The sequence below is a fragment of the Ornithorhynchus anatinus genome, chromosome 4, assembly GCF_004115215.2.
Source record: "Ornithorhynchus anatinus isolate Pmale09 chromosome 4, mOrnAna1.pri.v4, whole genome shotgun sequence".
NCBI classification, from domain to species: Eukaryota; Metazoa; Chordata; class Mammalia; order Monotremata; family Ornithorhynchidae; genus Ornithorhynchus; species Ornithorhynchus anatinus.
Genome location: NC_041731.1, coordinates 133,070,507 through 133,085,548, shown reverse-complemented (window position 1 = coordinate 133,085,548; position 15,042 = coordinate 133,070,507). Strand labels below are relative to the sequence as shown.

The 15,042-nt window shown below is 46.2% G+C and overlaps 1 protein-coding gene across 1 annotated transcript in view; it reads left to right on the top strand.

Moving 5' to 3' along the window:
- RGS12 (regulator of G protein signaling 12) overlaps positions 1-7,581 on the top strand; it is a 159,477-nt gene extending 151,896 nt beyond the window's left edge. Inside the window, exon 16 of the mRNA XM_029063770.2 lies at positions 7,200-7,581. Within this exon, the coding sequence (XP_028919603.1) occupies positions 7,200-7,525 (326 nt within the window). The 3' untranslated portion in view covers positions 7,526-7,581. The remainder of the gene's footprint in view (positions 1-7,199) is intronic.
- Positions 7,582-15,042: the final 7,461 nt, after the last annotated feature.

Here is a 15,042-nt window from a genome sequence, read left to right as displayed (position 1 = left end):
ACATTTCTCAGAGGGAATCAGGAGAGGGAAGAGTGGGAGGTTAGGAAAAAAAACACCTGATTTTTGAATTTGACTCCTCCAGCTGTGAAAACGAATGGCTTTTCCCCAAAAAGCCAAGAGTCTGCAAACGGCAGAGTCCTAGACACCTTCCGCTAGAGGCGGAGGCGATGCTAATTGACATTTCTTGGCTAAGCTTGGACAAAATTTGGGTTTGGATGAGTTATTAATGTTGAAAATACTGGCTTGGGCTTTCCAAGTGGAAACAGAAACTAGCTTGTGGGGTGCTAGCGAATGTTTACTTTGGAAGGTAAACAAGGGTGGTAACGCATACATTAACCTCACCTGGTACACAGCTCCTCCTGTGAGAGGTTGAGCGAACAAGGGGTGTCTGCTGCTTCAAATCATTATCACCCTTCTATCCTGAACTTAGTACGGTGCCTGGCACATAGTAAGTGCTTAAAAAATACCATAAAAAGATGCTTTTGCCTCTGGAATTTCTCTTATGAAAAGAAAAACTTTAAGTGAAGCATCCCAACCTGGGATGTGGCAATTCGAGTCAGTCAGTCATATTTATTGAGCACTTACTGTGTCCAGAGCACTGTACTGAGTACAGTTAACACCCATGAGCTGTCTGACTCCCAGGACCTTGCTCTAACCACTATACCATGCTGCTTCTCCTTATTTAATAATAATAATAATAATAATGATATTTGTTAAGCACTTACTATGTGTCAAGCACTGTTCTAAGCACTGGGGCGATACAAGGTAATCAGGTTGTCCCACATGGGGCTCACAGACTTAATCCCCATTTTACAGATGAGGGAACTAAGGCACAGAGAAGTTAAGTGAATTGCCCAAGGTCACACAGCAGACAAGTGGTGGAGGAGTGATAAGAACCCATGACCTCTTGACTCCCAAGGCTGGGATCTTTCCATTGAGCCGTACTGTTTCTCTCGAAGCATATTTAATCTATACCAGTGTCCATCTCCCTTGACTCTTGTGAGCAGGGAACATATCTATCAGCTCTGTTACGCTATACTCTCCCAACCGCCTAGGACAGTGCTTGGGAGAGTCAATCCGACAATAAACGGACACATTTCCTGCCCACAATGAGCTTACAGTCTAGACACTGTTTTAATTACAAGCCTGCTTACAACCATTTAATCGATCAATCAATCAATCATATTTACTGAGCCCTTATTGTGTGCAGAGTACTGTACTATGCGCTTGGCAGAGTAGTCAGTATTTATGGAACATTTACTGTGTGCAGAGCACTGTACTACGGCCTTGAGAGTGTACAATATAACAATAAGTGGACATAGAGAAGCAGCGTGGCTCAGTGGAAAGAGCCCAGACTTGGGAATCAGAGGTCATGGGTTCTAATCCCAGCTCCATCGCTTGCCAGCTGTGTGACTTTGGGCAAGTCACTTCACTTCTCTGTGCCTCAGTTACCTCATCTGTAAAATGGGGATTAAAAACTGTGAGCCCCATGTGGGACAATCTGATCAACCTGTATCCCCCCAGTGCTTAGAACAGTGCTTTACACACAGTAAGCGCTTAAAAAATACCACCATTATTATTATTATTATTATTACTCCCTTCCTACAGCAAGTTTACAATCCAGAGGGGCAGATAGACATTACTAGAAATAAATCGTTTACAGATATGTCCATAAGTGGTATGGGGCTGGGCAGGGGGATGAATAAATGTAGCACGTCAAGACGACACAGAAGGGAATGAGAGAAGAGGAAAGGAGGGCTTAGTCAGGGAAGTCTTCTCGGAGGAGACGGGCCCTGAATAATAAGGCTTTGAGCGGGGGGAGTGTAACTGTCTGTCGGAGAGTAGAATACAACAGAGTTGGTAGAAACGTTCCCTGCCCACAACGAGCTTACAGTCTAGAAGGGGAGACGGATATTAATATGAATAAATGAATTATGGATAGAGACATAAATGGGTCCTGAGTGAGGTGAAAAAAGGGAGCAGTTCTTAGCAGTACGAAAATCCATGTTTCAGCCGTAATCTGAAGCATCCCTCTCATTGCCCTTCTCACCCGCTAATTTGTTGTTGGGTCACCAAATAGAAATAGAGTGGCTTTCGTGCTGCCTGTCGTCTTTTGCTTAATTTGGTGCTCAGCATGAAGACGGGTCACTCCCTGGCTCTAGACTGTGAATATAATGCTCTCTAGCAACTTGCTCAATAAATCAATGATATTTATTGAGCGTTTGCCCTGGGCAGAGCACTGCACTTAGCACTTGGGAGAGTACAGCGTAGCAGAGTTGATAGATATGTTCCCTGCTCACAAGAGGTGGGGGGAGACAGACATTAGTAGAGATAAAAATAGAGAAGCAGCATGGCCTAGTGGTTAGAGCGCGGACCTGGGAGTCAGAGGGGTCATGGGTTCTAATTCGGACTCCAGCACATGTCTGCTGTGTGATCGTGGGCAAGTCACTTCATTTTTCTGGGATTCAGTGATTTCATCTGTAAAATGGGGATCGAGACTGCGAGCTCCAAGTGGGATGGGCTATAAGCTTGTTGTGGGCAGGGAATGTGTCTGTTTATTGTTGTATCGTACTCTCCCAAGCGTTTAGTGTAGTGTTCTGCCCACAGTAAGCGCGCAATAAATACGACTTAATGAATGAATGAATGATAGGGATTGTGTCCAACCCGATTGGCCTGTATCCACCCTAGCGCTTAGTACATTGCTTGGCATATAGTAAGCACTTAGCAAATACCATTATTATTATTAGTAATAATAATAAATTCAATTATGGCTATGTGCTTAAGTGCTAAGGGGCTGTGGAAGGGGTGAATAAAGGGTAGAAATCCTAGTGCTAGGGTGACTCGGAAGGGAGTCGGAGAGGAGGAAATGAGGACTTATTTGGGGAAGACCTCTTGGAAGAGGTGTATTTTTAATAAGGTTTTGAAGGTGGGGAGTGTGAACATCAGTTGGATATGAAGGGGGAGGGAGTTCCAGGCCAGAGGAAGGGCGTGGGTGAGGGGTCAGGGTTCGGTGGCGAGATCAAGGTACAGTGAGTGGGTTGGCGTTACGGGAGTGAAATGTGTGGGCTGGGTTACGGTAGGAAATCAGGAAAATAAGGTTGGAGGGGGCAAGGTGATTGAGGACGTTAAAGGCGATGGTGAGGAGTTTCTGTTTGTTGTGGAGGAGGATGGGCAACCACTGGAGGTGCTTGAGGAGTGGGGAAACATGGACCGAACAGTTTTGTCGAAAAATGATCCAGGCAGCAGAGTGAAATATGGACTGGAGTAGGGAGAGACAGGAGACCGGGAGGTCAGCCAGGAGGCTGATGAAGTAATCAAGGTGGGATAAGGTGAGTACATGGATTAACGTGGTAACGCTTGGGATGGAGAGGAAAGGACGATTTTAGCGATGTTGCAAAGGTTGAACTGGCAGGATTTGGTGACAGATTGAATATGTGGGTTGAATGAGAGGGATGAGTTGAGGATAATGCCAAGGATATGTGAGATAGGAAGGATGGTGGTGCTGTTTACAGTGATGGGAAAGTCAGGGGGAGGATAGGGTTTGGGGGGGAAGATGAAGAGCTCTGTTTTGAACCTAAGTTTGAGGTGTCAGTGGGATATCCAAGTAGAGATGTCCTGAAGGCAAGAGGAAATGAGAAACTGCAGAGGGGGAGAGAGATCAGGGCTGGAGAGGGAGATTTGGAATCATCTGCGTCGAGATGGTAGTTGAAGCCATGGGAGCGAATGAGTTCTCCAAGGTGGAGAATAGAAGGGGACCCAGAACTGAACAGCGAGGGACCCCCACATTTGGGGGTGGGAGGCAAAGGAGGACCCCAGGAAAGAGAGTGAGAATGAGAGGCCAGAGAGATAAGAGGAGAATCAGGAGTGGACGGGGTCAGCGAAGTGGTTCGGCTACTGTTTCCAGGAGAAGGGGGTGGTCCACAGTGTCGAAGGCAGCTGAGAGGTCGAGGAGGATTAGGATGGAGTAGAGGCCGTTGAATATGGCAAAAGGAAATGTGGGACAGGGTCTGTGTCCAACCTGATTACCTTGCATCTACCCCACGCTTAGTACAGTGCTTGGCACACAGTAAGCCCTTAAAAAGTACCGTAATAATAATAATTATTATTAGAGTATAACAGAGCTTATAGTCTATACAGCATTTGAGGGGATCCTGCTCCTTCCTGAGGACCTCTCTTAGCGATCAGGGAATGTGTCACAACAACTCTGCTGTATTGTACTCTTCCAAGAGTTTAGTACAGTGCTCCACACACAATAAGCACTCAATAAATGCCATTCGCAAATTAAGCCTCCCCTTTCCTCTGCTCCTCCTTCTCTTCCCATCGCCCCGACTCCCTCCCTCTGCTCTACCCCCCTCCCTGCCCCACAACACTTGTGTATATATGGACATATTAATTATTCTATTTATTTTATTAATGGTATGCATATATCTATAATTCTATTTATATTGATGCTTCTGTTGCCTGTTTACTTGCTTTGTATTGTTTTGTTGTCTGTCTCCCCCCTTCTAGACTGTGAGCCTGTTGTTGGGTAGGGATTGTCTCTGTTGCCAAATTGTACTTTCCAAGCGCTCAGTACAGTGCTTTGCATACAGTAAGAACTCAATAAATACGATTGAATGAATGAATGAATGATGACGAGATCTCTTTGACATGATTTCCGGGCCAGGCTTGACCGTGGATTTCACTGCCCCTTTACTCTAACGAGAACACTTTGGAAGTAGATTGGAAGTCTCTTCTCTGCTCCTTGTAGGAGTACTACTTATTGAGCACCCTCTTGCACCATACTAAGTGCTTGGGAAATACAAAATAATAATAATAATGTTGGTAATTGTTAAGCGCTTACTATGTGCAGAGCACTGTTCTAAGCGCTGGGGGAAATACAGGGGAATCAGGTTGTCCTACGTTAGGCTCACAGTTAATCCCCATTTTACAGATGAGGTAACTGAGGCACAGAGAAGTTAAGTGACTTGCCCACAGTCACACAGCTGACAAGTGGCAGAGCCGGGAGTCGAACCCATGACCTCTGACTCCGAAGCCTAGGCTCTTTCCACTGAGCCACGCTGCTTCCCATAAGCAAATAAGCAAGTGAGAACACATTTCCTTCCCACAAGGATCTTCCATTCTCATGGGGAAGACAGTATTTCAGACTGGTTCCTTCTGCAGAATGAAGTCCTGGATGTGGCTTCTATGTTGCTAAACTAATAAACATCATAACTGTGGTATTTGTTAAGTGCTTACTGTGTGCCAGCACTGTACTAAAGGCAGGAATAAGCTTATCAGGTTGGACGCAGTCCCTGCCCCATGTGGGGCTCACAGTCTCAATCCCCATTTTACAGGTGAGGTAACTGAGGCCCAGAGAAGTGAAGTGACTTTGCCCAAGGTCACACAGCAGACAAGTGGCAGAGCAGGGATTAGAACCCATGACCTTCTGACTCCCAGGCCTGAGCTCTATCCATTAGGCCTTGTTGCTTCTCTACTTAGAATGTGAGCCCCAAATGGGACCTGATGATCTTGTATCTACCCCAGGGCTTAGAACAGTGCTTGGTACTTAGTAAGCACTTAATAATAATAATAATAATGATGATAATAATGGTGGTATTTGTTAAGCGCTTACTATATGCCTCTGCACTGTTCTAAGCGCTGGGGCAGGTACAGGGTAATCAGGTCGTCCCACGTGAGGCTCCCAGTCTTCATCCCCATTTTACAGATGAGGTAACTGAGGCATAGAGAAGTTAAGTGACTTGCCCACAGTCGCACAGCTGACAAGTGACAGAGTGGGGATTCGAACCCAAGACCTCTGACTCCCAAGCCAGGCTCTTTCCACTGAGCCACACTCCTTAGCTTGTGAGCACCATGTAGGCCAGGGACTCTGTCCAAACTGACAAACCTGTACCCACCCCAGCGCTTAGAACACTATGACACGTGCCATTACCATTATTACCATTTCCACAATTATTATTATTATTCATCCCTTCATTTAATCATATTTATTGAGTCCTTACTGTGTGCAGAGCACTGTACTAAGGGCTTGGGAGAGGACAATATAATAATAAACTGACACATTCCTTGCCCGTAAAGAACTTACAGTCTAGAGCGGGGGAGACAAGATAGTAATATGAATAAATGAATCACAGATATGGACGTAAGTGCCGAGGGGATGAATAAAGGGAGCAAGTCAGGGCAAAGCAGAAGGGAGTGGGAGAAGAGGAAAGGGAGGGGCTTAATCTGGGAAGGCCTCTTGGAGGGGATGGGCCCTCATTTAGGCTCTGAAGCAATGGGAGAGTAATTGTCTGTTGGATTTGAGGAGGGAGGGCGTTCCGGGCCAGAGGAAGGATGTGGACAAAGGATTGGCGACGAGTTACACTAGACTGAGGTAGAGTGAGAAGGTTGGCATCAGAGGAGCAAAGTGTGAGGGCTGGGTTGTGGTAGGATGGTAATAATAATAATGATGGCATGCTCCTTCTCAGCTGTGTGACTGTGGGCAAGTCACTTCACTTCTCTGTGCCTCAGTTCCCTCATCTGTAAAATGGGGGTGAAGACTGTGAGCCTCACGTGGGACAACCTCATTCCCCTGTATCTACCCCAGCGCTTAGAACGGTGCTCTGCACGTAGTAAGCGCTTAACAAATACCAACATTATTATTAAGCACTTACTATGCGCACAGCACTGTTCTAAGTGCTGGGGGGATACAAGGTAATCAGGATGTCCCACATGGGGCTCACAGTCTTCATTCCTGTTTTACAGATGAGGGAACTGAGGCTCAGAGAGGTTAAGTGACTTGCCCAAAGTCACTCGGCTGACAAGTGGCGGAGCCGGGATTAGAACCCGCGACCTCTGACTCCCAAGCCCGGACTCTTTCCGCTGAGCCACGCTGCTTCTCACCTTTTTCAATAGTATTTATTGAGCGCTTCCTATGTGCAGAGCACTGTACTAAGCGCTTGGAATGGACAAATGGGTAACAGATAGAGACAGTCCCTGCCCTTTGACGGGTTTACGGTCTAATCGGGGGAGACGGACGGACGAGAACAATAGCAATAAACCTTCCAGTGGGCAAGGCGATGGAGGGCTTTAAAGCCGATGGAGCCACGCAAAGTAGCGATGGGTCGAAAGGAAGAAATAAGGAGTCTATGTGTGGGGCATTAAAGAGTCAGGCATTCCTAGACTCCACTAATCCCCGACTTTCTTCCTTCTGCCGTCAGGGGTCAATCGAGTGAGGAAGATGGAACAGTTCGGAGACGCCGACGAGCAGAAGGTCTACGCGGCGGCGAACCGTCCCCGGAGCCAGCCCTTCCCCGGGGACGGAACCGTTGACCGGGACGGGGCTCCGGCGGGAAGAGAGAGCCCCCCACCCCGTTCGGAGTCGGCGGGGGGTCTCGGTTTCGAGGGGTGCGTCTCTGAGCTGCGATCCTGCCAGGGGAGGATGAGGACAGGCGTTTACAAGATGTCAGACCTCCCATCCATGGTCGCGGTCAAGACCGAGCCGAAGAGGACCCCTGACCAGAAGTACAAAGCCACCTTCGTCTGATCCGGTCAGCAGAAGCGCAGCGAGGCCTAGGGGATAGAGCAGAGGCCTGGGAGTCGGGAGGTCACGGTTTCTAATCCTGCCTCCGCCACTTGTCCGCTGTGGGGCCTTAGGCAAGTCACTCCACTTCTCCGGGCCTCGGACTCCTCATCTGGAAAATGACGATTGAGAGCGCGAGCCCCACGTGGGACAGGGATTGTGTCCAACCCAATTTGCTGGTAATAATTATAATAATGCCAGTATTTGTTGACCCAATTTGCTGGTAATAATAATAATAATGATGGTATTTGTTAAGTGCTTACTATGTGCCAAGCACTATTCTAAGCACTGGGGTAGATACAAGGTTATCAGTATCCACCCCAGCTCTTAGTCAGTTGTCTGGCACATAGTAAGCGCTTAACAGATACCACAGTTATTATTAGAGAGCAGCATAACTTAGTGGAAAGACCAAGGGCTTGAGAGTCACAGGTAGTGGGTTCTAATCCAGTTCCGCCACTTATCAGCTGTGTGACTTTAGGCAAGTCACTAACTTCTCTGTGCCTCAGTTACTTCATCTGTGAAATGAGGATTAAGACTGTGAGCCCCACATGGGACAACCTGATTACCTTGTATCTACCCCAGTGTTTACAATAGTGCTTGGCCCATATTAAGCACTTAATAAATACCATGATTATTATCATTATTATTAGCCACTTGTCAGCTGTGTGCCTGTGGGCAAGTCACTTCACTTCTCGGTGCCTCAGTTACCTCATCCGTAAAATGGGGGATGAAGACTGTGAGCTTCATGTGGGACAACCTGCTTACCCTGTATCTCCCCCAGTGCTTAGAACAGTGCTCTGCACATAGTAAGCGCTTAACAAATACCAACATTATTATTATTATCCTGTCCTGGGGCCAGGCAGACGGAGAGGCTGAGATCTCCACTCCATTCTTCTTGTCCTTCTTCTCGATCCAGAGCCATCTGCTCTGAGTAGGGGGTTTGGTTTGAATCTGTTCACTTTTTCTCTCCATTTTCCATTCCCCAGTCTCTCCACTAAGGGAGACTCCTATTATCATTCTCATTCCTCCCCATTTTCCATCCATTTTCCAGTTTGGGTTCATGGATAGGACACAGAAGTTATCACTATATTGGCTACTTTGGCAATTAAATGGTTTTATTTTGTTTCCTTCCTGCAATTATAGGCAGGATACCTCTGTACAATTCCACCTGCCATCTCCCTGCGATATTCTTGTACAAAAGATGCAGATACCACCCCAGGCTTTCAATCTGTGGTATTTACTGAGCGCTTATTGGGTGCGGGGTACTGTACTAAGCTCTTGAGAGTTGGCGGACACGTTCCCTGCCCACGGTGAGCTTACAGTCCAGAGGCTTTGGTGTTCGATAGCAGCCAGGAGGCTTTTACTGTGCATTTCTGCCGTGGAATATGCGTGCTTTCCAGTAACATACAATTCCTTTGGTTAGCAGTCTCCTTGCGGACAAGGAACCTGTCTACCAACTCTATGATATTGCCCTATAATCCTCTAGACTGTAAGGTTGTGGGCAGGTTGTGGGCAGGTTGTGTCTATTGTTGTATCATATTCTCCCAAGCGCTTCGTACAGTGCTCTGCTCACAGTAAGTGCTCAATAAATGCGATTGACTGGCTTAGTGCTTTGGACACTAGAAACACGCAATAAAAATGATCGATTGATGGATTGAAGTCCCTTAGAAGATGAACAGCAATTCAATCCTCAAAGATGAAAAGTTCAAAGGGACTTGTTACGCACAATGCCCCACATTTCCACTTGAGTCAGGGTGACAGTGGAGGTGACCGAGGTGGCTTTCATCATTCATTCATTCATTCAGTGGTACTGATCGAGTGCAGTGTGCAGAGCACTGTACTAAGCACTTGGGAGAGTGCAACACAGCAATAAGTAGAAACTTTCCCTGCCCCCATCTTTTAGAACCCAAGTTTTCAGGGGGAGAGTTCAACTTTCATGCACTTCTCTGTGCCTCAGTTTCCTCATCTGTAAAATGGGGATTAAGACTGTGAGCCCCAGGTGGGGCAGGGACTGTTCATGACCTTCTAACTCCCAGTGCTCTCTCCTTCATACCACTCTGCTGTTGGGTTTTGTTACTTCAAGGAAAATCCACCGCACACTCATCGATGAGCAGCTGGAGAAGACGATTAAAGGTCGAATATAGAAAGAAACACATCTTCGGCGATACCCGGTAATCTTATTCCTGGGAATTGTGGTTGTCGTTGAAGACAGACACGCTGGATTGCGTTATATAGCTGTTACATATCTACATAGTTGTCTAGTTGTCCTTCGTGTTTGAAGCAGACCGCACCCCTGACCGCAAAGGATGGCGAGATTCTTATGGCTTCAGCTCTCTCTGAAGATCCTTTCTTTCATTAGAGCTTGTCTGAATTTTCTGGGAAACCGGGTTCTCAGAAGAAAGCTTGGGGTGAAGAATTTAGGCATCGGAAGCTGGGACCGCATAGATTCATTTTCCGCTCGGAGACGGATCTTCCTACTGCTCTGCAGTGCTCTGCAAGTGCTCTTCGGTGCTCTGCAGTGCTCTCCAACTTCTTCTCTTGCTGGAACCTTGGGAAGGTTCGTATTTACCGAACGCCTTGCACTGATACAGAGTATCTTTATTGTTTGGTTATCATTCCAACTGTTTCCATGATTTTCTAATAAACTCCTCTTGAAAGAGAGTCTAACTGAAAAAAAAAAATGAGATGAAGGATTTCGGTGCACAAACGACAATGATCCCCTAACCTAGTTGCCATTAGAGTGTAAGCTCCTTGTAGGCAGGGAATTGATCTTGTTTTGTATTTCCCGAGCTATTAGTTCAGTTGGTTTACACTCCGCGGGGGCTCAGTGAATACGATGATCATGGTATTTATTAAATGTTCATCTGCTCAATTTATTTATTTTGACAGTGTTGTATTATTCTGTTTTTCTCCCGCATCACTTTGTATTTTCTTTTTTGGCAGAGAATACGTCGCTTTATTATTCGGTTCTGCCCCAACACCTAGCACAGTGCATTTTCACCAAGAGGGTGCTCAATAAATACTATAATAACGACAACGACTAATATTACTGCTAATCCCTGATAATCCTCTAGACCGTAAACTCGTTGTGGGCAGGGAATGTGTCTGTCGCACTGTTCTACTGTACTTTCCCGAGTGCTTAGTTCAGCCCTCAGCACAGGGTAAGCGTTCAGTAAATACAATTGACTGACAGAGGTGGATAACAGAAAATTAGACAGAGTCCCCGTCCCACATGGGGCTCACCGTCTAAATTCGTAATTCATTCATTCAATCGTATTTATTGAGCGCTTACTGTGTGCAGAGCACTGTACTAAGCAGTTGGGAAGTCGATGACGGGATGCAGAAAAAGTCTCCCAATTTTGGGTCATTGAGAAGCAGCGTGATCTAGTGGAAAGAGCCCAGGCCTGGGAGTCAGAGGACCTGGGTTCTAATCCCGGCTCCACCACTTGTCTGTTGGGTGACTCTGGGCAAGTTTAATTCAAGTCAGTTCAATTCAATCATATTTATTGAGCGCTTACTGTGTGCAAAGCATTATATATTGGGAAAGTTCAATATACCAACAAACAGATGTTTTCCTGAACTACAATGAGCTCATAGTCTAGAGGGGAAGATAGACATTAATGTAAATAGATAAATAAATAAGGAAATAAATGTATTGATATAAAGGTGACAGATATATCCATATGTGCTATGGGGATGGGAGAGAGGATGGATGAAGGAGCAAGTAAGAGCAATGTAAAAGGAAGTGGGAGAAGAAAGGAGGGCTTAGTCAAGGAAGCCTTCTTGGAGGATGAGCCTTAATTTAACCTCCCTGGGCCTCAGTTACCTCATCTGTAAAGTGGGATTAAGACTGTGAGCCCCATGTGGGACAGGGACTGTGTCCAACAGGATTATCTATGTATTATCTAACATTATTATCTATTATTAGAGAAGCAGCATGGCACAGTGGAAAGAGCCCGGGCTTGGGAGTCAGAGGTCATGGGTCCGAATCCCTGCTCTGCCACTCAACTGTGTGACTGTGGGCAAGTCACTTAACTTCTCTGTGCCTCATTCAATACTTTTTATTGAGCGCTTACTATGTGCAGAGCACTGTACTAAGCGCTTGGAATGTACAGATCGGTAACAGATAGGGACAGTCCCTGCCCTTTGATGGGCTTCAGTCTAATCATCCCATCTGTAAAATGGGGATTAAGACTGTGAGCCTCATGTGGGACAACCCGATTACCCTGTATCTCCCCCAGTGCTTAGAACAGTGCTCTGAACATAGTAAGCGCTTAACAAATACCAACATTATTATTATTATTATCTATCTCAGCACTTAGTACAGCATCTGATACATAGTAAGCACTTAACACTAGACCACGCTGCTTCAAATATAAACTCTTCAGACCCTGATAGTTCTAGTCTACTCGGAACTGTTGGGAAACAGAGAATTAATCTAAGAAGGCTGTGAGACACTTAAATGAATGAAGGAATTAGGAGCTCGTGTTAAGCAGAATCTTTGTCTCTTCATTCCTACCCTGCTTTGTGCAGCTGAATTTCTCATTGTAATTCTAGACAGCGACAACATGAACCGTTATGCCATCAGAAGACAAAAGTTTGCTGCCCTCCCTCCGGCTAAAGCGAAAATGCCAAGATCTTTAAAAGAACCTGTTGTTTCTGGAAAATCATATGGCAAAATCATATTAGATATTTCTTTTGGGGGAAATTGTCTTTCACAGTTTCCCAACCTGCTCTGGGACAATCTCGCGGCATCTCCAGAAATGCAGCTGTCTGATTTCAATTTAGCTTAGTGAAGCAAAACTGTTCTGTTTCCTCATCTATCTGTCATCATGTCATGCCCTTAGAATTGTGAATTTTAAAAACAAGCCCACCATCCTGTTCCCCGGCGATGTTGGTTTCAAGAGCGGATCAAAATGATCTTTTGGGGAGGCCAAAATAACTGACTCTTGGGCACACCTAGAGAACATAATGTTCTCTAACGATTCGAGCCTCCTGTGGGACAACCTGATGACCCTGTATCTACCCCAGTGCTTAGAACAGTGCTCTGCACATAGTAAGCGCTTAACAAATACCAACATTATTATTACGTAAGCTTCACATAAGCGATTCCTCTGTGCCAGGCACTGTTCTCAGCGCCATGGTAGATAATGATAATGACAATTAATAATTGTGGTATTTGTTAAGCACTTACTATGTGCCAGGGCCTGCTCTAAGCACCACGGTAGGTAATAATAATAATTATTAATGACTGTGGCATTTAAGCGATTACTATGTGCCAGATAACATGATAATGTTGTATGGTTATATTGTGCTCTTCCAAGTGCTTAGTACAGTGCTCCGCACACAGTAAACACTCAATGTGGTTGATCATGCATTCATTCAATCATATTTATCAAGCGCTTATTGTGTGAAGAACACTGTACTAAGCACTTGTAAAGTACAATTCAGTAACAAAGAGAGACAAACCCTGCCCATACTGGGATCGCCTCCCACTTCCACCCTCCACGATCCCATTTGAGGGGCCACACAGACCCCTTTGGACCCCAGAGGTCTGTGGGGGATTGCCAGAGTAGTAGTATTTACTGAGCACCTACTGACTGCAGAGCTCTGTACTGAATGCTTGGAAGAGTATACCAGTATACCAGGACCCCGCCCCAGCTCTCAAGGGTTTCCAATCTAATGGGGGAATCAGACAGAAATAATCTGGAGTGTGGAAGTAGAACAAATGACCAATATGGAGGCTTCCACAGAGTGAACTATCACTTCAATGACTTCAGACATGAAGGACCTTTGATAAAAATAATAATAATTATGGTATTTAAGCACTTACTGTGTGCCAGGCACTGTACTAAATGTTTGTGTGGACACAAGTAAATCGGGTTGGACACAGTCCCGGCCCCACTTAGGGCTCAATCCCCATTTTCCAGATGAGGAAACTGAGACCCAGAGAAGTGAAGCGACTGGCCCAGGGTCACACAACAGACAAGAGGTGGACCTGGGATTTAATCAGTTACAGATATGTACATAAGTGCTGTGGGGCTGGGAGGGGGGATGAATAAAGGGAGCAAGTCAAGGTGACGCAGAAGGGAGTGGGAGATGAGGAAAAGTGGGGCTTAGTCAGGGAAGGCTTCTTGGAGGAGATGGGCCTTCAGTAAGGCTTTGAAGGAGGGGAGAGTATTTGTCTGTTGGTTATGAGGAGAGAGGGATTTCCAGGCCAGGGGAAGGATGAGGGATCGGTGGAAGGTAGATGAGATGGAGGCCAGTGAGAAGGTTGGCATTAGAGAAGCAGCATGGCTTAGTGGAAAGATCACGGGCTTGGGAGTCAGAGGATGTGGGTTTTAATCCCGGCTCCACCACTTGTCTGCTGTGTGACCTCAGGCAAGCCACTTAACTTCTCTGTGTCTCAATTACCTCATCTGTAAAATGGGGATTAAGACTGTGAGCCCCATGTGGGACAACCTGATCACCTTGTATCTATCCCCATGCTTAGAACAGAGCTTGGCACATAGTAAGCGCTTAACAAATACCATCATTATTATTATTATTACAGAAGCGAAGTGTGCAGTCTGGGTTGTAGTAGGAGAGCAGCGAGGTCCTCCAAGAGGCCTTCCCAGACTGAGCTTCCCCTTTTCCCTCTGCTCCCTCTCTGCCCCCCCTTCACCTCCCCTCAGCTGAGCCCCTTTTCCCCCCTTTCCCTCTGCTCCTCCCCCTCTCCCTTCCCCTCCCCTCAGCACTCTGCTCATCTGCTCATTTGTATATATTTTTATTACCCTATTTATTTTGTTAATGAGGTGTCCATCCCCTTGATTCTATTTATCGTGATTATGTTGTCTTGTTTTTGTCTGTCTCCCCCGATTAGACCGTGAGCCCGTCATTGGGCAGGGACGGTCTCTATCTGTTGCTGAATTGTACATCCCAAGTGCTTAGTACAGTGCCCTGCACATAGTAAGCGCTCAATAAATACTATTGAGTGAATGAATGAAAGGTAGAAGGGGCCAAGGGGATTGACTGCTTTAAAGCCGATGGTGATGAGTATTTGAATGACGAAGGGCCTCGAATGACAAATGGATTCAGGTCCAAGTGGCTGGATGGATTTTTTTTGTGGGGAGGACAGGCGCTCTGACATCTGGTATCCCGGGCCTGGGTCTAATGAGAGCAAAGCGAACCCTACACTAAAAACACAGTTGACCTCAGGGTTGAAGCCAGGATGAATGTTGGGAGAGAGGAGGATGGCCCAGTCAGGATGGGTGTTTGTTCGAGTAAGGATGGGTGGCTCGATTAAGAATATGGGCATTTGGGTCAGGCATGGGTGGCCCAGGCCAGGATGGGCAGATGTTCGAATAGGAATCAATCAATCGGTCATATTTACTGAGCTCTCACTATGTGCCGAGCACTGTACTGAGCACGTGCGAGAGTGAAATACAACAGAATTAGCAGACACCTTCCCTGCCAAAAACGAGCTTACAGTCTAGAGGGGA